Raw genomic sequence first — 21,846 nt, 5'->3', positions numbered from 1 at the left:
AAATGACTATATTATTCATTTTTACACCAATAAACTGGCACCTTGTTGGATTTACCATTATAATAAGGAAACCATGGAAAGGAAGTTTAGCATAAATGGAGCGTTAGATTTTTGAGTATCATATAAATAATAATCAAAAGCTGCAAGGGATATTGGATAAATAATCATGTCATCCTGGCTTTGTGAAATTCAAAAGTCTGGAGGATGAATGTATGTGTCACTGCCATTTAAAGGTGGAACAATTCCAGACAAAGCTTGTTGAAGAGAAATGTATTTTATGTCAAATCAGAGAATATCTCCTCATGGTTCCGCTACCTAGTATGTAACAACGACTGCTGCTGAATGCAATGGGGACCGGACACCTATAAATTAAAAAACATAAACATTTCACCATTTTAGAAACAAATCCTAATTTTCAGATACCTTAATAGGACACACAAGAGATGAGAAAACCACTACACGGTTCAAACACCTGGCAGCAATTCCTCAATATCATAACATCTCAAGTCAACCCTGATTCAAATATTTAATCATGTTTGAACTTAAAGTTTAAGTATTGGCTGCATGTTGATTTTCCTTTTCTTCCCTGTAAAACTAGTACAGGAGGCACTCCAAATATGTGATTCCTTCTTCTTGGCTCATTGGCTCACTAAGATCAATATTGTGTCTCTGCAATCTGAATGAAAGCAGGGAGCTAATACGCATAACATAGAAAAGACAGACACTTTCATCCCCTCACAGCCCGATAAAAAAAAAGTAGTACAAAAAAGTACAATGTGTTTCTGGCCAATTGATACATTGTGGCAAATCATCTATTTCAAAGAAAAACAACTAGAGAAGTCAGTCCATTTTCAGTGTGTTGTGCTATTCTTTGGCCAAATAAACTGAAAACCCCAATTTGATAAATGAATGTCCTTCATCTGGAGGCTTGCATTAGTAGAGACATCAAAGGTATTACAGACATCAGCAGTGTGTTGCTCTCACAAGACAGAGACAATGTTTGACTGGTGTAGTGATAATAATGTAATATAGGAAGGCTTTTATTTCACATGGAAACCCTTTTGAGTAGTTGATGCTATGTAATGTTATACTGTTGGTCCAGAAATGTGACTGCATTCATTTATACGGGCGGCCGGCTGACATTTACAAGAAGCTATTTACTGACTTATAGGCTCAACAGGCCGGCTTTTAATATGAATGTTATGTTGCATTTGCTTTACTGCGGAAGCTTAATCAAAGAAATAAACTGTGGCATGCAAAACAGGTGAGTGGACAAATTAACATATGGATAATGATAATCTATTTTTTTAACAAGTGTTGTTGTTTTATATGCAAACTGATTTGTAGCTATGCCAGACTTTTTGTAAAATACTATCATCCGGTCAAAATTTGTATTTGTCTAGTACTCTGGTAAATGACCAAAAACCTCTCAAACGAATGGCATTGATATCAGCCTGCAGCTGGTACGCTACACACTAAGCTGAGATGATAAACAAGTTCAACTTTTTACCTGCTAAATATCTGTATGTTAACATTGCTGACATTAACATTTAACCCAAAGCACTGCTGTGCCTAATTGCAGCCTCAAAAGCTGTAGACACATAGCCTTAGTTCTTAAGTAAGTCCCCTTTTTCACATTACATTCATCATTAGTTGAATTTTAAACAAAGAGATGGATAGGTTAGAAGGTACATTCATTCTTCATGTCTCATATAAATAAGAAATTAAAGGCTTTTCTACTCTTTGCTTGGTTTACATTTGGTCTTGATTTCCCAGAGCTAATATGTCCTGTGTGTCCCGGGGCGACAGTGACACGGGAGCTTATTGAGAAACTAGCCAGTCCATCAAAATTATGAGCAATATCGACCCACCGAAGAGAGATATCATACATCAACCGGGGGTATTGCTCTTTCATAATGTTCAACAAACGTGTATTGTATCCCTAAAAAGAAATCCATCAACTAACACCAAGTTTCACAGAACCCTTATAGCAACAATTACAGGGGACAAACTGTTACAATACAGCTTTTGTGAGTGCAGGTTGTATAAACTGCAAGGCTCACGGCCAAGCTGTCCACGACCACATCTGTTACCATCTGTATACCTGAGCTGTGAAATTTATAATCTGAAGGTCCAGGGCAGTACAAGAAATAGGAACAATGAAAAATGTGTTCACTTTAGAACCTTTGCTCAGTACAGTATCTTTGTATATATAGGTCATGCAGGACCATAGGTGCCTTGTTTGGAGTGTTTCTTCACGCAAATTTACAGCAGGTTGATCATGTCTTCCCACGGGAGCCTTTGCTCACTCTTCCTACATATCCCTGGCCTCAGCTGTAGAGGGGGAGGGCATAAATCTCACCCCTTAAGAGATTACACACTATTAAAGGCATATGATCCAGGTCGGATGGAAAGCAGAGCATGTGGAGGGGGCTATACAGGAAAGACTCCAGCTCGCCTGGAATGACTCTGGCTGACACACTGGCCCCGTTCTCTGCCCCATTCTCAGCCCTTACAAGCAGGATATTACTGGAGTCCTATCGGAATATTTGATTGCTGATGGTCAAAATCTAATCTATTGTATTGTATCAAATTCAAGGGAGGGGCTGTAGTGTATCTACAAATGTATGATCATGTAATGGTCCGTTGACCCACATAGTCAAGACATGAGAAACGATTTTAGTTTTTTGTGCTTAAGTAAGATATATGATACATCATTGACAGCGAATAAAGGAGTGACACATTGATAGATTAGCACACCTGTGACCATGACTGTGATTGGAGAAGGGATGGTTGGACAGACCGCTTGAATTAACACAATCCAAGGGCGAAATCTTTAGTCGGGCTGGCATTGGTGGGGGACCAACTCCAAAATTAGCTTTGGCACAACCGCTCTCATACAACCTGCAGTCCTTTGCACTCTCAACATGAAAGCCTCCAGGGGAAATTATTGTAAATGCACTCTGTTGAGCTGACATCTGGATGAAAAATGCTGAGTGCTCTTAACGAGTCCCTGTTGTCTCAGTTTTGATAGTCAAAATCTGCATTAATGCAAAGCACAGATGATCACTGGGCTGCTGTCCCCCAAGAGAAGAACACTATAGCGTGTTGAACTGTTTATTGCATCTCCTCACAGCAAGAAGAAAATAAAAAACGACCAATGCTGTGACCAAAATCACTCTAGCGCTCACTCGTGTGAGACTTTTTGAGGGGCAAAGATGTCCCACTCAGAAATAGGATCCCTAGCAAAATGGCGAGGGGCTAAATATAGTGCACTTTAAAGTGACAACGAGTACATTTTAAATATCTTTAAAATAACCAAATTTTTCCTCTGATAATCGTAAATCACCTTAAACAGAAACGAGACCATCAGTGCAAAGAAAGCTGTTTTTATATAGCTTTTATTGATGCCTTTGGTCTGGTCGCACACACAGTCCGATTTTCGGCTTGCGCATGCAGGCTCTATGGTCACATCCAGATAAGGGAAGGGGAGCCTTGTTTGAGACAGTTATTTGTCGTCATAATGGCTGATAACGGGGCAGAACCATCAAAGAAAAAAAGAAAATTCAATGACGAAAAGCTAAAAGGGAGAGTGATAGACGGGCGGGAGGAGGGCATTGCCAATCAACATAAAAATTTAGCAGGAGTGAACTAGTCCTGCAGTGTTTACTCCTAATTGAATGAACGGTACTAAAACAAAGTTTACTTTGCTTCATCATCATCAGATGACCATTATTCATCTGAAATAGTCATTATTTACAACAACATACACACATTACCTCATCGTGATCCATACTGCCGTCTCTCGTTCATTCACTTTCTGTGAGGATACGGAATCTTTCAGCTCCGTGAGAGTGGTTAGTGACTCTGCATCAACTAATTTCAATCAGGTGTGTGTGGCACTGACTGGCATTGAGTTGATGCAGTGTGACTAACCACTCTCATGGAGCCGAAAATATTCCGTGCCCTCACACTTTCAACACGGACATGCACTATATTGCGTCCTAATCATTTGACACTTGCACGGCCGGCACACGCCAGAAAACAGCTTTACGACAGCTGGCGTCGTAAAAATACTACCGATTGTGTCCAAAGGAGCCGCCAACCGCCAAAGTTACTCATAGCCACTTTAAAGTAAATAGGGAGTGATTTAGAAATCAACCAGACTAGCATCTCTGTGAGGCTGTCCTCCGAGGTGAATGCTAACAACATGCTAACAACAGCATTCAACATATTCATAATGAAAAAGCTAGTACTTTACTATGTTCACCATTGAATCAAATGTTTGCTTGCAACTAAAACACAAAGTAGCTGATGATTATGTAATTGAATTAGGTATTTGGTCATAAACTGAAATTTTACCTGATGATGTTGCTGTATGGAAAATCAGGGGATCACCAAAGTTCTTACAGTTAATCCGAAGGTGCTCATAACTGTTCATAGCAAATTCCATGACAATCCATACATTTTCTGTTGAGATATTTCAGTCAGCCACCGAAGCAATGGGCCAACCAATAAACTGACGTTGTATTACCCAGAGCCATGCCAGTAATGTGACCAAAATAGACACATGCAATTGAACTGAATTACTTTTTATTAGATGGCTATGCCTGGTCTAGCTCCAGGACATACACAACCCTGAGAACAGATTAATTTATTTCATATCATTCATGGATCTGTCTTTACGTCCCCCTAGTGTTCTGTTGACTGGGAGAGGAGTCAGAGGTGAGATCTGGAGATGATCATCTCTATCTGATCCCTCAACCTAAAAGCCTTCCCGATATAAACCCTTTCAGTTTATGGATACTTACACTTTATAAAGACCGACATGTACACACGCAAAACCCCATCATTTCTTGATTGATGATGCCCATGAAAACAGTATGAAACAAACGTCTAGCTGTGCCAACATAACCTCTGTGAAAAATGAAATAAAAATGAGCACATGCCCCGTGTTTGTGGTTACTTAAGACAATCCGACACACTGTGAGTTGCTTCCCTTCTGACAGCCGAACAAAAGCTGCTCTGTTTGAAACAAAACATCAGAATGTGCGAGAGGCCCCAGACTTTACTTGGCTTCCCCCCAAGCTCTCCAATGGCTCATCAAAGTGAGAATAAGGAAGGAACTCCGCTGTGGTTTCATGGCAAGCTCAAACACGGGCTCAGCCTTTCATAAGATGAAAAATTGCCATATTTTTCCTTTTTTTTCATTCAGCATTTGTAACAAGAACACTAAAGATACAGAGCCAAATCAACAGTTATGTTCAAATAATGCCTTTTGTGTGTACATACAAGTTGAATGACATACAAAATGAGTGGACATCTCGTAAAATCGCATAAGGAGCGTTATGCATCCCCCACCTAGGGCCTACATCTGTATCTTAAATAACGTCCACGCCTCATCTGGAGTTAATGTCTCTTGGCTAAAGAGCTGGCTCTTACAACAGGCTCCCTATAACAACCAAGGGTGGGGCTGATGAACGAAGACAAGTTTGTTAATGTATCTCTCCCAGGGTGGGTGGGAGTCAGGCTTCAGGCCAAGGTCCCTTGGATGGCAGGCATGACAGACAGGAGGAGGGTGGGGGGATGGCTGGACCAAGGTGCCTGGGAACCTTGCTCTAAGAGGATGACAGCTCTATAAGTCAGGCCCTGATAAAGCCGTCAGGAGTGACAATCTCTGGGCCCCAGCCAACGCAGCGTCCGTCCTGCTCAGATAAAGTGGGACAGGCCATCCATCAGTCCGGAGACAGAGAGCCGGACCCATGCTCTCTCTCCCGCCACAATGGAAACCACTCAATGACCAGCCGCCACTTGGAATGTACGGAGCCTCTTGCTCTTCGAAGAGGCTAGCGGTGGCAGAGGAACAAAGATGACTGTGAACCCTCTCCGGAGGGAATCATGCATAGAGATTAGTGGGAGTGTAGCCTGTTAAAGAGGTAAGAGGTGACACGTCTGCGAGTGAAAAGGGTGGAGATGGCGGTTGACAATGGTGGGGGACACGACAAGTCTCTTGCCCGAAGAGACCACCACGACTGCAGACGGCAGGCCAACACTAGAGGAACCTTTGTACCATAATGAGAAAGCAATAAGCCATGGAGAACTGCAAATGTCACAGGATGCATTCCACACGTCAAGCCCACGTGAAGGCAGACAAAGCAAGTGTCACAAGGGAGATGACAGAAAATACCATCTCCAAGGCCCGTTTAAAAAAAGGATGTGCAGGCTATAATATGTTGTCAAATATCGGATGGAAAAGGAGATTTGATTATGGATACAAGCCACAGGACTGGACACACACACACACACACAAACTATTTTGAAATGTAAAATTGCCAAGACTCTTGTGAATACACAGTACTGTAAATCTAATTATTCAGTGCAAACATCTTCCCATGGAAAAGCCTCTTCACTACCTCCTCTGTATGGACCTCTCGCTTTCTGCTCCGTCTTTGTGCTGTGGTCTGGAGCCAGGAACTTGTCTGTGTATCGCTCCAAAGAAAATAGAACCAATTTCACAAGAACAAACAATGATTTGCCTTCTGTTTACTCAGCATTAGCCTCCTGGAGATGCATATGACGAGATCTGCATTGGTTGAGTACCGGCACCTTAATATGTCTGGATACTGTTTGAAGTTATTATTGTAATTTTCCAACCGTTAAATTCATTTGTATACATTCAAATAAATTCAAATATACCAAAACTAATGCATTATGTGGCTTTTCGCGCAGAGGAACATTTCCAATAAGTGAGCTCATTGTTTGCCTCAGTGTTTACAGGGGCTGGCTAATGTTTCTGATAAGTGATGAAACTGGAAGTGAATGGCTTTACATTTCCACAAGTATCTGGCGTATGTTCTTGGGCCTGTTATTGAAAAACAATAGGCCTATTACACCGTTTTGTACCAATGTTAAAGGAATGGGTCAACATTTTGTAAAGTATGTCAATCACTCTCTCCATTACAATTACACTATCGATACCACTTTCATTTTTAAATCTCTCATAGCCTATCATTGAACTCAAGTTAGCTAGCTAAATATGAACAGCTAGCAGCTGGTAAGTTTTTGGTTAGCATAAAGTTTGCTTTGTGCTAAGTCAACATAACTCACTAAATAACACATTGTAGGCTTATCTTGTTTGTGTTTTGTATTCAATAGCTAAAGCGTAAACAATTTCAAGTTGTAGTGAAAAAGGGTGTGATGTGGAGGATATGTATGTTATAGCTTTTAAGTATGTGAGCATTTAAGGTGTAAGGTGGACTTCGTTTTCTATAGGCTGTTAGCTGTCCCAATTTCAAGTCTTTATGCTAAGCTAAGCTCATCAGCTGTTGGTCGTTGCTTGATAATTAATGGACAGTTATCAGAGTGGAAGCAGCAAGCATCAAAACTAACTCCCGGAAATAAAAGAGAATTGTTTCAGAAAAGGTCAAGAAGACTATTCCGACTGTGGCTGTGAAGTTTCTGCATGTCTCGACTTCTCCGTTAGAATAAGCGTCAAGCTTCTCTATTGAGTACCTGCCTTCGAGTATCCTAGGACACCAGGTTTTGTTTACTACCAAACTCTGGGGGATTGTTCTAAGTGTGGCCTGGCACTAGAACGAGGAGTCGTACTTCACCAGAAATAGCAACTTGTCTTCATTTTGTCAATGCCAACAGCGATGAAACTGCATTCCTGTAAAACAATAGCATTCCGGCCCTGCTTCATCATGATTCTGCTCAAAGACATGCAACCCTCAAATGTTGTTCTAATAGGCAAATCTTTAATCATGCTCTCAGTCAGAGTCGTTTTTAACTCGGCAGCAGAGTGAGTGTGAAGGACATGCTAACTATGTCAAAGAATGTAATTCCTTTTTACTGCCGCGATCGCAACGCCTCATCTCCTTTCCTGTGTATATACAAACACTTTCCTTTGTCAGATCGTGTTGAAACACTTCTTTAATTACAACACAACACATAGAGGTGGTTGGACTGGCAATCCCTCACACAAAATCATGGCAACGGAATTAATGACTGGAAAGTTTGCTTTGGAAATGTCTCAACCACAACATGCTAAAGCTGAACCGCCACTTGGAAACCATTGCAGGCAAGGCAGTGTAATTAAAATGGACAGTCCATTACACTCTCACACACACAGAATAATACAGTGTGGAAAGCATGAACGTGTTGTAGGAAAGAAAAAGGACGTCATAATAAAAACTCAGTTTCTAGTATGCATTAGTAAGACTTCGCTTTCATACGGCTCACTTTTCTGTGTTTCTCTCTGCGGGCTAGCTTGTAGCTGAAAAGAGTGAACGTACAAGGCAGGTGGTTGAAAGTTGCCAAAGTTCTATTTTTCCCATTCTTGTGACTGATGTAGCTTATAGGCCACAGCTGTTTCTCATCAGCAAAACCTATAGCCTTCTCAGGGTTTAGAACGACCCACAGGGACAAACTGCTGCTTCTGCGGCTATGAGCAAGCATAAATCATGTTGCTCAAGAGACAGTACTGCAGAGATTTTCCCTCACGTAATTAAAAAAGAAAATGTATGACAGAAATATTCAAACAAATGTAGTCACGAGAATTAAGCCAGAAGAAGAGCGGCGAACGCGGTCTGTCTCTCAAAATGACATCACACACGCACCGTACTGGAGGCCTCTTTACAAATGCCTTTTCATCTGGAGCTATATATGCTAACTCCATCATCGGTGCACATGCAATGTGATGCGCGGCAAGGATGACGAGTGACCCTGGTAAAGTTGTAGGAGTCATGGCAGTGGATCAGACCAAGGTAAAGGCTGATTGGCCTGGTGTTGTCGGTCCAAGGCCAGCTACCTGCAGAGGAAATGCTCCGCTCATATCAAAGGCAGGTTGCCCGGTTTGGATCCAGCTGTCACCTGCTTTCCACTCCATCTGGCCTGGGGGAACATCTGTCCCTCTCATTGAACTGATTCCAAAGTCTCATCAAGGCCTTATTGAGAGGAGCGGGGACGGTGGGAGCGATGCTGAACTCTTTATGGCAGTCAGGCTCATCACTCAGGGCGCTTTCAAGATTCAAGATCAAGATTCAAGATGGTGTGTTTGTCATATGCACAATTACAGTAGCAGTTGTTGGCAATGAAACTCTCAGGCTCCATTTCAACAATGCAATATAAAAGAATACAAACGTGTAAAACACCTGCAATGTTTGGTTTGATTGCCACAAACTCGGGTGCATTTTCACCTTAGCGTGTTGTTCGTTTGTGCTGATGAGGACACAACAATCGCACTTGGGCGCGCACCAAACCAGCGTAGCAAGACCTTGTTGAAGAGGTGGTCTCGGTACGCTTCTAAACCAACTCTTGTGCGGTTCGTAACGTTTGTGGTGAGAACGGGAGCGGAATGAGTCCGACCCAACTACTACAGGAAGCAACAGGCTCCCCCTAGCCAGCTTTGCTATGCATTAAGGGAAGAGGAAGACAATCTTCTTCCTGTAGTTTCTCTCTATAGTTTTCCCGCATGGAAATTCAGAGCAATTGTAGAGAAGACAAGTTCAGGGACTACGTTATTGCTCAGTAGAAACGATAGGTGTGAAAAAGAACCGAACCTGTTGAAATACAAGAACAATGTATCATTCTCGCATCTGTTGTGAACCGAGGAAGCAAACTATAAGTTGGCTATCAGGTGTGAAACCTGCCTCAGAGGAAGAAAATAATATTCTCTAATGTCTAGCGCAAAAAGGAACCCTCAACTATAGGTTTGGGAAAGGAATGCCGACACCTTAAAATGGTTTTCAATTGAGCCTTCAGGTTGTTACAGTTTACACTACGTTATTGTTTTGTAAATCCTTTTTTTCTCAACATTCCAGCCTGCAGTGCACCATTTGTTCTGTCAGTCTCTTTTCTTCCCAGGGTTTTCAGCCATTGTCAACCTGAAGCCACGGTGACTGGAGCATAATAGACTCACACGGCCCTTGCAAAGCCCTGTTAACACACTTGTACCTGATGCTGAACGCAAACAAAGAGCAGCAGATTCCTCAAGCATCCAGCCAGGGGGGCTGCAAGCGCACAGTGAGGACACCCTTTGTAGGGATTTTGGACAACATTTATCAGAAAAGACACATTTTAGTCACATGTTGCGTTATTTTATTATCTTTTAACTATTGTCTTGTGGGGTTTAAAGACCCCCTATGGTCTAGTATGTTAATGAATAATTCAGTCTAATTATTGGCTGAGTTTGATGCTCAGTGTGAGAGAATAGTGGTAAATCAATTAACTCAACTTTAACACCATAAAATAAGGAGACCAAAACTTAATGTGCACATGGAGTAGCCTAATACACAAGCAGACTAAAGTGCAAGAATTGTCACAATTGTCGTATTAATGTTTCTAAATAAAGTGGTCAAGACAAAGTCCATCTGTCTATCCGACTTTATACCAAATCATTAATAGATCAACAGTTTGGGAAATATATTTATACGCTTTTTTTGCTGAGAGGAAGCTAAGAAGATCAATAGCTCTCAATAGATGCCCATTAATATGAATCTGCTTCCAGCAGCCAGTTAGATGGCTGCTCCCTGTCTTAATGCTAAGAACGTCTCTGTGTCTGTGGCTTCATACCAAAAAGACTGACATGAGATTGGCATTGATCCTCTCATTCAACTCTCGGCAAGGAGGGTAATAAGCATATTTTCCTAAATGTCAAACTATTCATTCAACTGTGCTAATGGCAATAACTGTGTCTCTGGGCTCCATAGCTGTGTGTGGTTGGCATCCCTTTGGAAGAGACAGAGCAAGTGACCTCAGGGAATATGGATCATATCTAACCTGCTCCAGCTTGCACGGTGTGGCAAATGACGCATCTTACTTTCATCTGATATACAGCAGCACAAACACATTGAAGATTGATATTTCATCTTCTTAGTCACATGAGGTTGGGGGGGGGGGGGGCAATGGTTATTATGTTCAGCCACTGAGATTAAACTGACCAAACCACAACTCGAGACATGGCAGGATTTACAAGTTCAGTTGTTCACAGCCCTTTGCATTGCTATTCATCCCACATACCAAGTACACTCCCTTGTTCAAATAATTACACTCCCTACATCACCTTTTCATTAAATATACATAAATCCAACATGGTTTAATAAAGTGGACTACAGTGAATCTGCCTTAAAAATGCAGACTGATAAATACTCAATCTATATGTAAATATGAGGTACATTGGGAAGGAAAAAAATTCAAAACGCAGGAAAAAATGCATTAGCCGCCCTGTTTGATGAGAGCCCCAGGAGCTGAAGTTATGCTTTTTAATGGAATCAAAGAATGGGAGAGTGGCGGAGCAGAGGCAGGGAGGTGAGAGTGTGGAAGCCTTCACAGGAGAGCTGGCTATCTGAGAGGACACCGGATAACACAGTGGACCTGTAAGATTACTGGCACCGAGTGGAAATGGAATTATTGCATTTTGAAGTCTCAGCAGCTTTTCTTATTTTTTTTTGTTGCACTTCCACAATCACAAAAAAAGAAGAGGAAGTCATGGTTTACGTTGAGAAAAAATAAATACAAACTTTCTCTTGTGATGCTCAAACTGCTTCTGTTAGGGCTCGCAGCCACTCTAACTAAAGCAATGCCAAGTGAAAACTTCAGTGTTCCCAGTATAAAGCATGAAACAGAAGTTAAGTTTTAAACAATTTTAGTTGGTTTACTTACTTAATTGTTCAAATAAACACCTACTAGCTTTGCCAAATTCACAGTCAGAAAGAGTAAACAAAGATAAAACATTCTAATGCTTAAACAGTCTATTTATTATCTAACATAAGTCTGAACCAAAGGGGTGGAGGACCTCTGGTGTCATCCATAATGCAGTAATTTTCTAAGTAGGATTTCAAACACTTATTATTTATATTAAAAAGAAATGTACGCTTGTGAAGAATTGAGCATCAAAATGTGATGTGAAGAAAGCAAAAAAAAAAGCAAATGAAAATTGCATTGGGTCAAACACTCTCAGTGGTGTATCTGCACTAATAAACATAAATTCCAGCTCAGCTGAGGAATGTATTCGCCTATGGAGTCCTATTAAGCCGTGCTATTACAGGGCGTGTGTGCATGTCACCATCTGTCTTTTACAAGGTGTAGAGCAGTAAAGGATGGTGATCTGTGCCACACAGCCCTGTATGAATCATGTGACATTCCACCTCCAGTGATTAGTGCCAAATTAGAGTCTACAAACAGGAACCGGAATGAAGTGTTTGCAGATGCATGTCGATGCCTGGGCTTCAACAATCTAATTCCCAGACAGTACATGTAGGCTAGTTTTACAACTTTATTACAACGTATTGACGTCTCATAAAACATGGGAGGCTTTTACATCATGGGGCAAATGACCCTAAAGTTATCTCAGCTGAAGACAGTGGCGCCCTGATGTCATTGCCGTCACACGAACAGAGACGACATAGTGGCAAACACCGGTAAATAAACAACTGGGTGCCCCTTAAATATGAACGGCTGTTTTCATTATTTAAGACCTTACTCAAGCCGTGCGTTTGGGATTCTGTTTCGTAATCCTCTGCTGAATTTTAGATTTAATATCTCGCCGTTTAAAACTCTGACACCGACACTAAGCGCTGTAAATCAGATGTGAAACGGCCTTCACCTTTTAGAGGCACATGTTCACAGCATGGGGGATTTAGTGCTGGGTGCACTGCAAGGCCTGTATATCATAAACAGTATGACCCTCAAGTTTAAAATGCTGGAAGTGGACTAAATGTTATTGCAGGCCCAGTCTGGAAGATAGAAAAACTGTTTATAATGACAAGTGGAATCAGAGGGAGGAGGAAGGAAATGGGGATGATTCAGCCTTGATGGGGATACTGTAGTAGTTGCTCACGATTGCAGAGTGAATGTTAAATAAAGCCAGATGCACGACTAAAACAGGCACACGTATGACCATACGCCAGGAGCAAAAAGCAACTTTGTCACAGAAAAAAAGTGTCCTTGTGACTTAGACAGATAACAGAGTGACCAGGCTGTATAAAGAGAAAATGATCAAGAGGCTACATAAACCAATGTGTGTTTTTCTTACAGTACTGCTGTACTCAAAGCACAGCGCAGGCGTCCTACAATTAGAGAGACAGTACAGGGGTTTGTCTTCTGGAGAGACAGGAGTGAACAAGTCACTTTGAGCGACAGCAGTTTCAATTTAGAAGTGTCAGACTAGGAAGACATTTTACTGGCAGGAAGCTTCGTGCCATGTCAAACTGTTGGTATAAGGTTGCTATGGTTCAGCAATAATTGAGAGTATAAGCTCAAACCTGGACATTATTTAGACCACAGTTTATTATCATATACAGCAGACCGTCCATGATGCTGTGCAGATGTGTTCCTGTCTGATTACATCAGCATGAGCGTTGAAAGTTGAGTTACATCCTCATAATTGAAAACACCCATCACCATCTCTTTAAGGGGAGGATTTATTGAGCTCGGGGGCTGCAAGCAGGCAGCTAAGGCAGAGTGAGAGTTACGAGGGAGTTGAATCACGTCTGGAGGAATATTCCATAATTCAAGTTATAAAAGTTTGGTGTAATTCTGCTGCTGATGAAGAGCCATTCATGGGACTGACACAGAGGTGCTCGGACAACACTCACCGAATGCAGCAGGGAGCACACAGTCCTGACAGGTGGAAGCTGCTAAAACAGGTTGTGTTACATAATGAGGCCGTGGGTAAATGGAGTGTAACTACATTAATAGTAGCCTATGTCACGCCTCTGGGTCTTCTCCCTGACCTCTTCCACACTTAAATCCACGTGGCAGATTTGTAACCACTGCTTAATCCCCGTGTGGTCACTGCAATTGTAAACCACACACAAATCTAAAGTTGCCATATGGACACAAACAGACACACACACACACACACACACACACACACACACACACACACACACACAGAGTCACACACTCACACACAGTCAAACACACACACGTTCTTCGCTGACCCATGGAATTTATCGGACGACACCTAGATCCATCCACACGTTGTAAGTACTGCCCGGGGCATACACTAAATGCCAGCAGCTGCTCATTAACCACTGCGTTTAAGCAATGAGATTAACCAAGGTGTTCCTGCTTTAACAGCGCGGGCCTGCTTTCCTGATGACGGCTCCGACCGTGCATAAGAAAGCCTGCTCACTTTATGGCCCCCTAGTTTGGGACACACTCCCTCCCTGTGCTTGTCTGAACATTGTGCTTAGCAGAGTGTTACATTTCTCTACGCAAGAATAGCCATTCTTCTGCCAAGAAAACGCTGAGAGGTGTTAATCCTCTATTATGGGATCTGCGTGTAACAATAGCTGCTTAATGGAAAATACAGAACCTTATCCATCCCCAAAAAAAGGCAGCCAGGTTAAAGCCTCTGAAAACCTGCTCCAAAATAGTCAAAATCAATAATTGATATAAAAGTTGGGTGTCTTAATGAGCTATTACAAAAATATGATAACAAAAAAAGTTCATTAATATGATAAAACTGAGTAACAAAAAACACATTTTTACTGTAAAGACAGTTCAACAAGACCGTGTGGGTGTGGCCGTATCAAACAGTCTCCATGGCAACAGTGATTGTTTTTATAGAATGTTTCTGGCAGAGAACTGCCATGATTGGTTCAAAATACTTATTGTGACATATAGGCCTACAGTAGGAACGATCATAGCCCGCCTAATCTTAAGTGAATTTCTGTAAAGTGAATCAACTTAAATTTCAATATCTTTCATTTTGATTGATAACTATGCTCAACTTACTATCATGCACCTAGCTCCCTAAATTACATAGTTAGAAGGATTGTGTGGATTTGGGTTTACATGGGCTTTAAGGCTGGATATGAAACTTACGAAGGGAACTGCAGGTGCTGGTAGGCTGCCTGGTGAGCTCCCCCTTAGGAAATCCTTTGTGGATGATGGTGCTGTGAAAAGTCAAGCAAGAACTATAGTGACAATAGCTGCAAGCTCTGTCAGTCAACTCACTCAAACACACACCATGCAATTTTAGTCTTGAGGCTGAAGTTAAAACCTTTCCAGGCCTGCACAGAAACACTGTCCTTAAATCATCACTATATAAAAAACAGGTTCATGATGCAGGAAAAAAAACTTGGGACTTGACATTCTGTAGAGAAGTCAAAGCTCCCATCCTTTACCTTTATCCTTCCAAAGCCCTCTGCTTCCACCTAGTGGTGACACACTAAAATACAAGAACTCGGACGCTACACTTGAAATCCTTAAAAATAAAAACAAATTTATTAGCAATCACATGGGAAAGACTGCATTACATCTACAGGAGCAATTGGTTGGAATAAAAATGCGAACTTCTTATTTACAAAAGTGTGCAAATTGAATGTGAATAGGCTCAGCACATGCACATAGAAATTGCAAATAGGCTATATTACTATTATTATTACACAGGTAACAAAGCTTTCTCCCAAATATAACAGCCCCCTCACTGCTGCCGTGGTCCCAACAATCGACATTTAGGATTTACGGTGATCACCGACGGACAGAGCATCAGCATGTGAGATAACAAGAGAGCATGTGATGGATGGGTAGACAGCATTACAGTGAGAGCGTATAAACTGCGTAGGCCTACATACAGTATTGTAGCCGAAGGGGTAACTCCTCTTCATCCAGCATTGCTCACACACACGCACACAATAAACACACTTTAGTTGATCAAAACTGGCCAAGCAAGAGGCAGGTTAGTATACACTGGTCAAACCTGTGAGAAAATATTGTGTTGTCGCTGAAAGGACAAGGTGCGTCAATCAACACGTCGCTTTTAAAGGAGACAACATGGTCATCATTAGACTGCTAAGGCTTTTACAAAAAAATATTAAAATTCAGACAAGGGCGGGGCAAGGCATGAGTGACATCGCAACGCTATAGACTAATCGTCTTCTGATGTGAGATCAGTCGTCAGGACCAATACTGGCTTTCTGTTGTCCAACCCAAAATTTAAATATATATATTTTATGCTTGTATGGGTGTGACCCAAGTATCTTTCCTAATGCTGTGTGTGTGTGTGTGTGTATATATATATTAGGGATGTCCATGGTTAACTGGTTAACCGTTAACCGTTAAGAAGATCTTTAACCGGTTAATACTAAAGGTTAAACGGTTAAAAAAAAAAAAATCATCTTAATTTTTCTGAAATCCGGACTCTTATTTTGATATCGCTAAACCGGATGTAAGAATGCCAACTGTCGGTAGAGAATGAAAAGAGTTGTGTAGGCTACGCTCAACTTTATAATAGGTCCATGGAACGCTCCCAGAAAGATATAAGCTATAATGTTTCATGTATTTCACTATAAATAGGCTACATTAAATCTTAACGGTTAACCGGTTAATAACCGTTAATTCTTGTGGTTAACCGGTTAAAGAAAAAATTCTAAATGGCCATCCCTAATATATATATATATATATACACACACACACAGCATTAGGAAAGATACTTGGGTCACACCCATACAAGCATAAGTTCAAGCTAAATAAAAAGACACACAGGCTGCAAGAGAAACAGAATTCAAAGGACCCACCCACCAAGCAAAGTGTAACATTTTCTCACAATTCATTGACAACGCACTGCTGTCTGTTCTCAGACATCATAATGCTTTAGTATTACAGAACATACAGTAAAAACAGGATTGTCGATGGGTTGGTGATAAGTGTGATCCAGGGATTAATGCTGTGAGTATTTCTTCATAACATTGGGTGAGAAGTTGCATTGGGCCATAACTGACTGGCATGCTCACTTAGCCGAAGGCACTTAGAACTCTGCTCACCTAGTTTAGGATTTTCATACATTTGTTGTCCCTCAGGCAGGCACAACAACCACTCAGTCTTACCTTCTCTTCAAGTGTAAACTTTCATTTAAATCTCTTAATAAATTAGATACTTCTCTATGCCAGCAAATCAAAATGTAGGCTGTGTTGCTATGAGTTTAGCGGGAAATCAAAGGCATTTAGCACAGGGGAAACCATCTGCAAAGAACTTTAAAAAGTTACAATCACAACCTTTGTCACGTAAACACCGAATGTTGGCAGGCGAGGGCATGGGGACTGCTGGGACTTTGGATTTAGAGGAGCTCCGTCCTAGTGTAGCCGGGGGAACAGCACGCTGCAACATCATTGGATTTGAATGTCGAAGGGAACATTAAAAAAACAAAACAATAACTCCTTGATGTACACAAACACAGCGTCTCCATGGTGACCGGCGATAAGGCATGATGGGTGTGGGAAATCCAAACCTTGGAGCACAGATACTGAAACAACTTTTTCCAAGACTCCAGATAGTCGGGGGCAGGCGGGTAGTGCTGTACAGGGGGCTACACATCTATGGAAGTGTAGTAGTGTGTGGTGGTGACGGTTGTGAGCAGACAGAGCTGGATTACTTCACAGAGGCAGTGGAGGGGGATGGCTGTGGTAGGACCCATGACCATAAAGGGGGCTGAGGCCAGAGCAGAGACCGTCACTCTCAGCTTCTCCGCGATTTTGAATGTTGGATGAGCCACTGCAGTGTGATATCTGTGAACATAAACACATGTTTGTTATGGCCTCAGCAAATGTTGAAACACTTGCAGTTAGATGAAAAATAATTTAAACTCAGATCTGCTTTTTCACCTATGTTGTCCTTCTCTTTGCAGGAGACAGAGTAGCAGCAGATCTCTCGGTCCTGAATGGCAGATAGATTCCTGAAAAAGGTGAAAGGAGGAAAACATCAAGTACATAAATAAGAGTCTTGTGTTTAATAGCATAATGCAACTAGTTGTCTTGCCTATTCAATGGCTCGTTTTCTCTGAGCAGTACAGTTCGGTTTGGTACGCAACGGTAACCCTAGTTCTGGCTTACATTTCCACTGCCGACAGTAGCCTTACTTGGTAAGCGGGGTTTATGCTGGATAGCGATAGCCTCAGAAGCTACGTAAGTATTGAGACATCATAGCAGTGGGACACAGTGTAGCCCACCAACAAATTCAATAAAGAGGGAGAACGCGACACAGTAAACAAAGAGCTGCAAGCCAACCTTCTTCTCAAAACACAATATTCTTCACTCTTGCCGAGGAGATTACACACTTTATTTTGCGCAAGGAAATTACAATTGTTGATCTTAAATACCTAATATTTGTGTCCATTTTAATTTAGGGAACCTCCAAATTATGACTATCCCCCTGACACAGTGAATAATTGACCTGCACTATATGGAAAGACGTCTTTGGACACTCCAACATTACCCTTAATTGTTTAGCATCTCATTCCTCAACTGTGAGTAATAATATGCTGCTACCAACAGCCTCCATTTTTCTGGGGAAGGCTTTTCACAGTATTTCTCATGTGAAAAATAAATATTTTACCAAGGGTAGACGGATACCCATGTCCACATACTATTGGCCATATAGTGTCTAATTGAGAAATGTTTGTCATGGTACATTTTGGATCACCGCTGTAAAGACTCACATAGTACTGATTTATCATGCACTACTTATGACTATACAACACTTTACGTCCCTGATGCTTGTGTGCAGAGTTTTCAACGTAAAACACACAGTATTCTTGAGTGCCTCACATTTTCTCAATGAGCTGCTTCTCATCCAGTGCGTTGGGTAGGTCACGTTTGTTGCCCAGTACTAGAACCTGAGAAAAAAAAAAGGGAATAAGGGCTGATTAATATCCAGCACACGGCAATGTATCAGCATTATCGCACGATGTTAATACATAATTTAAAAGGATTTCTATCAGCTGTGTGCTACGCCCATCACAGAATACTCAATGAAAGGACAAAATAAACTGTCCGTGTGTGACTATCGATTAAGCCCGTCAAACGCTGTCAGGTCAACTCTCCTGGCGGCTAAGGCTAAGATTGAATCAAAGCTTGTGACCAGAGTCACTAGACCAGCAGAAAGTCAACGTGATGGACCAATCGATGAAGCAACATTATGAGCTATTTTTCTTTCTTTGGGGGCCAAAGATCACATAGCGGTCCTCTTACAGCAATGCCTTGTAGCTGTGGTTTGTCTAAAAGGTTGTGCAGTTCATTTCTGGAAGCTTCGATCTTCTCTCTGTCTGCTGCGTCCACCATGTAACTGCAAGGGGGGGGGGGGGGGGGGGGGGGAGAAAATACAGTTAAAAAAATTGGTCACACTGAAATACCAGTGTCAGAATATTCAGTGAATCCCTTTTAAAAAACATTAGCTTGAATATAAAAAGTATTACTATGACATGCTCATTTGTAAAGTGATTTTGTAATAATGAAATTATAAGGAAAGATTCAAAACATAATGAGCATTGTATTTCGTTTCTATGTATCATTTTCATTCACTTTTCAAGCTTTCCCAGCAACCTTAGGAAGCTGAAATAGAACATTTTGCAGTGGGACAAAGGCCACCTTGCTGTACTCTGGAGTGTCCACAAACTTACACGATGGCATTGACTCCTCTGCAGTAGCGCTCCCACATGCTTCTGAAGCGCGGCTGTCCACCTATGTCCCATATCTGAGGGGCAGAAAGCACATTATGTTTCGTAAGCAAAAGAGCAGTGCCGAATACAGCATACAGCTCTAGGAAGTGCAACGCAGCAGATGTCATTTTGAAACAGTGAAAGCATCCAGCAGGATATGCTTTTGTTTGGCCTACCTTTATCGTCACATTGCCTTTAGTGACCTTCCGCATGTTGAAACCGACTGTGGGGATCATGTCCTCGTTGAACTGGCCGGACTGTGCAAGACAAGAGGTGGCGTAATGGGTTAATATCCCATGTGACATTGTTGAAATACACACACTGATTGGAATAGAATAACAAATACTGACACGTGTCTACTCTGTCCCTAACAGTATTGCACTCATCATTTTCATTTCATGTTTATTTGACAGGAACATTTGCTATCACATAGACCCTTGAACAACACATCTCCAATGAATGGGTCAGAGAAGCAGATGAAGAAATGTCTTGATTACAAAGTCATTTTGTTGCTTCTAGCCAGATACTTGCCCTCTGAATCATGCATCACGTGAAGATGATGCCAACTATGCATCAGCATACTGTCATTACCTTCCGACAAGCTGTCTTCAACCAACCACTGCTTTGTTAGCAAGCATTTATCTTAAAAGCAAGGCTGGGTCCCCATAGACCTAAAAGCTAACTAAAAAAACTACTTCCACAGGCACTACTCACTCAGCACTTGATATGCGTGATCAAACATTTTCAAATATGCCAGATAACTTCAATAGCTTTGGTTGTATGCGGCCTGGGCCCCAGTTTGACAGCATGACAATGTCTGTGTGAGAGAGGAGGAAGCAGCTTTGATCAAACATAATTACAGATTACCTGACATGATTCATGTATAACAACAGAGCTTGTGAATGATGAGTCCAGTAAAAGGAGGAGCCGGCCTACAGCTCAGACTGTCTGCAGCTCTACAACTGGACTGCTCCTCCCGACCACAGTTTAGCCTAAAAAAACCAGACACAAACGTGAACTGGAATAACCCTTACCTAGCTAAGGCTGTGGCAGGCTTCGCAAGCAACACATAACAAAAATTATCATAAAACCTTTGTAACATTAACAGTGACAGCGTGCCATAAAGGTGGACAAGACATGTATGTTGGTGACGAGGCATAAACACACTGAATCCATGTTATTCTGATCAAGTACTTGTGATGGTACAGACAGCTGTCAACCTGTGGCCTCCTGAGCTTTTAAGTCCACCTCGGTTAGGTTAGAAGACATACGAGCAGACACACACTGTTTAGTCAGCCCGTGTTGTCAACATATCATGGGTGTTGTCAACATATCCTGGATGTTGACACAGAAGCAGCTATTTTACAAAGCCCTGCCAATCCGCTCACATGACCCCGCTTTGAGAAGTCCTGAGCGCACGGTCATACCAAGAAACTTCGTCATTCTAGCTAGTAGCCAAACAACAACCGAGTAACGCCTGGAGCTACTTATAAGACACCAACACTGTCCAGTCACGCATGCACGTTCCTGTATGTGAGAGAACAATAACAATACCCTATACATTTTGTGGCGGTTAAAGTTCATTTGTAACTCATTCTACCAGGTAGTAGCCCGGGGCCCACACACCGACAGCGCTCGCTCACTTTGCTAGCTACTTACCGCGATAACGTTGACGAATGTGGTTTTGCCGGAGTACTGAAGTCCCACTAATGTCAGCTCCATCTCCTCCTTCCAGAAGAGGGTCCTGAACCAGTCCAAAAGCCTGTTTATTAGGGCCAGCATCTTGGATAACACAGTAGTCGCAGTCTCTGCGGCCGTAGTCTACACAGGAAGTAGCTGTTGGCTGCTTTGTCATATCATGTGATCTGCTGCTGCTGGTGTTACGCTGAGTTCTGCCTGCCCGCCAATGGGGAATAGGCGAGCCTCGCGGGGGCGCGCACAGCTAAGGCGGAAACTAGCAGACAGTTACACATTTTGAAGCACTGTTCGAAAAATAAACTGTAGCCTATATAAAGTTTGAAAACCATATAATCTTATTCTTTAGGTTTATAAATGATAGTATTTGAACGTTAGAGTCATCAATGTTATGTTAGACCTGGTTTAAGCCTAGGCCTACTGACTGTAACTGTTTAGACCAGGGGTGTCCAAACTTTTTTCACTGAGGGCCACATACAGAAAAATCTACGAAGGGCCGGGCCGCTTTGCAAAATTAACACATTTATCAGGACATGTAGCTGCTCTGATGTTTAGTTTCATAGTGTTTTCGTAAATTGTAATCCTTCTTCACGGCAACACTTTACTTGCACATTAAACAGATACATTCCCCCTCTTGTTAAATGCCATTGATACACCCAGTGTTTTCTGCTTTTGCGTCCAATGTCCAGCTTGGTGAAAATAGTAGCCAG

General features: G+C 41.8%; 1 protein-coding gene across 1 annotated transcript; it reads right to left on the bottom strand.

The window, feature by feature from the left end:
* Nucleotides 1-15,210: 15,210 nt before the first annotated feature.
* Nucleotides 15,211-21,258, bottom strand: LOC307249835 (ADP-ribosylation factor-like protein 8B). Its single transcript, XM_080026701.1, has 7 exons — nucleotides 21,101-21,258; nucleotides 19,618-19,698; nucleotides 19,403-19,476; nucleotides 18,975-19,068; nucleotides 18,552-18,619; nucleotides 17,610-17,680; nucleotides 15,211-17,513 (listed from the first exon to the last, which is right to left on the bottom strand). The coding sequence occupies exons 1-7, from the start codon at nucleotides 21,221-21,223 to the stop codon at nucleotides 17,464-17,466; spliced, it is 561 nt and encodes a 186-aa protein (XP_079882827.1). The 5' UTR covers nucleotides 21,224-21,258; the 3' UTR covers nucleotides 15,211-17,463.
* Between the last annotated feature and the right edge of the window lie 588 nt (nucleotides 21,259-21,846).

Source organism: Ammodytes marinus (genome assembly GCF_949987685.1).
Source record: "Ammodytes marinus genome assembly, chromosome: 4".
Lineage (NCBI taxonomy): Eukaryota > Metazoa > Chordata > Actinopteri > Uranoscopiformes > Ammodytidae > Ammodytes > Ammodytes marinus.
This window is presented reverse-complemented; position numbering and strand designations above follow the sequence as displayed.

Coding starts and splice junctions, on each gene's coding strand:
- LOC307249835 (XM_080026701.1), bottom strand. CDS start 21,223: ATGCTGGCCCTAATAAACAGGCTTTTGGACTGGTTCAGGACCCTCTTC. Junction 19,699..21,100: donor CATTCGTCAACGTTATCGCG/GTAAGTAGCTAG, acceptor TGTCTTGCACAG/TCCGGCCAGTTCAACGAGGA. Junction 17,681..18,551: donor AAGCAGCTCATTGAGAAAAT/GTGAGGCACTCA, acceptor CACCTTTTTCAG/GAATCTATCTGCCATTCAGG.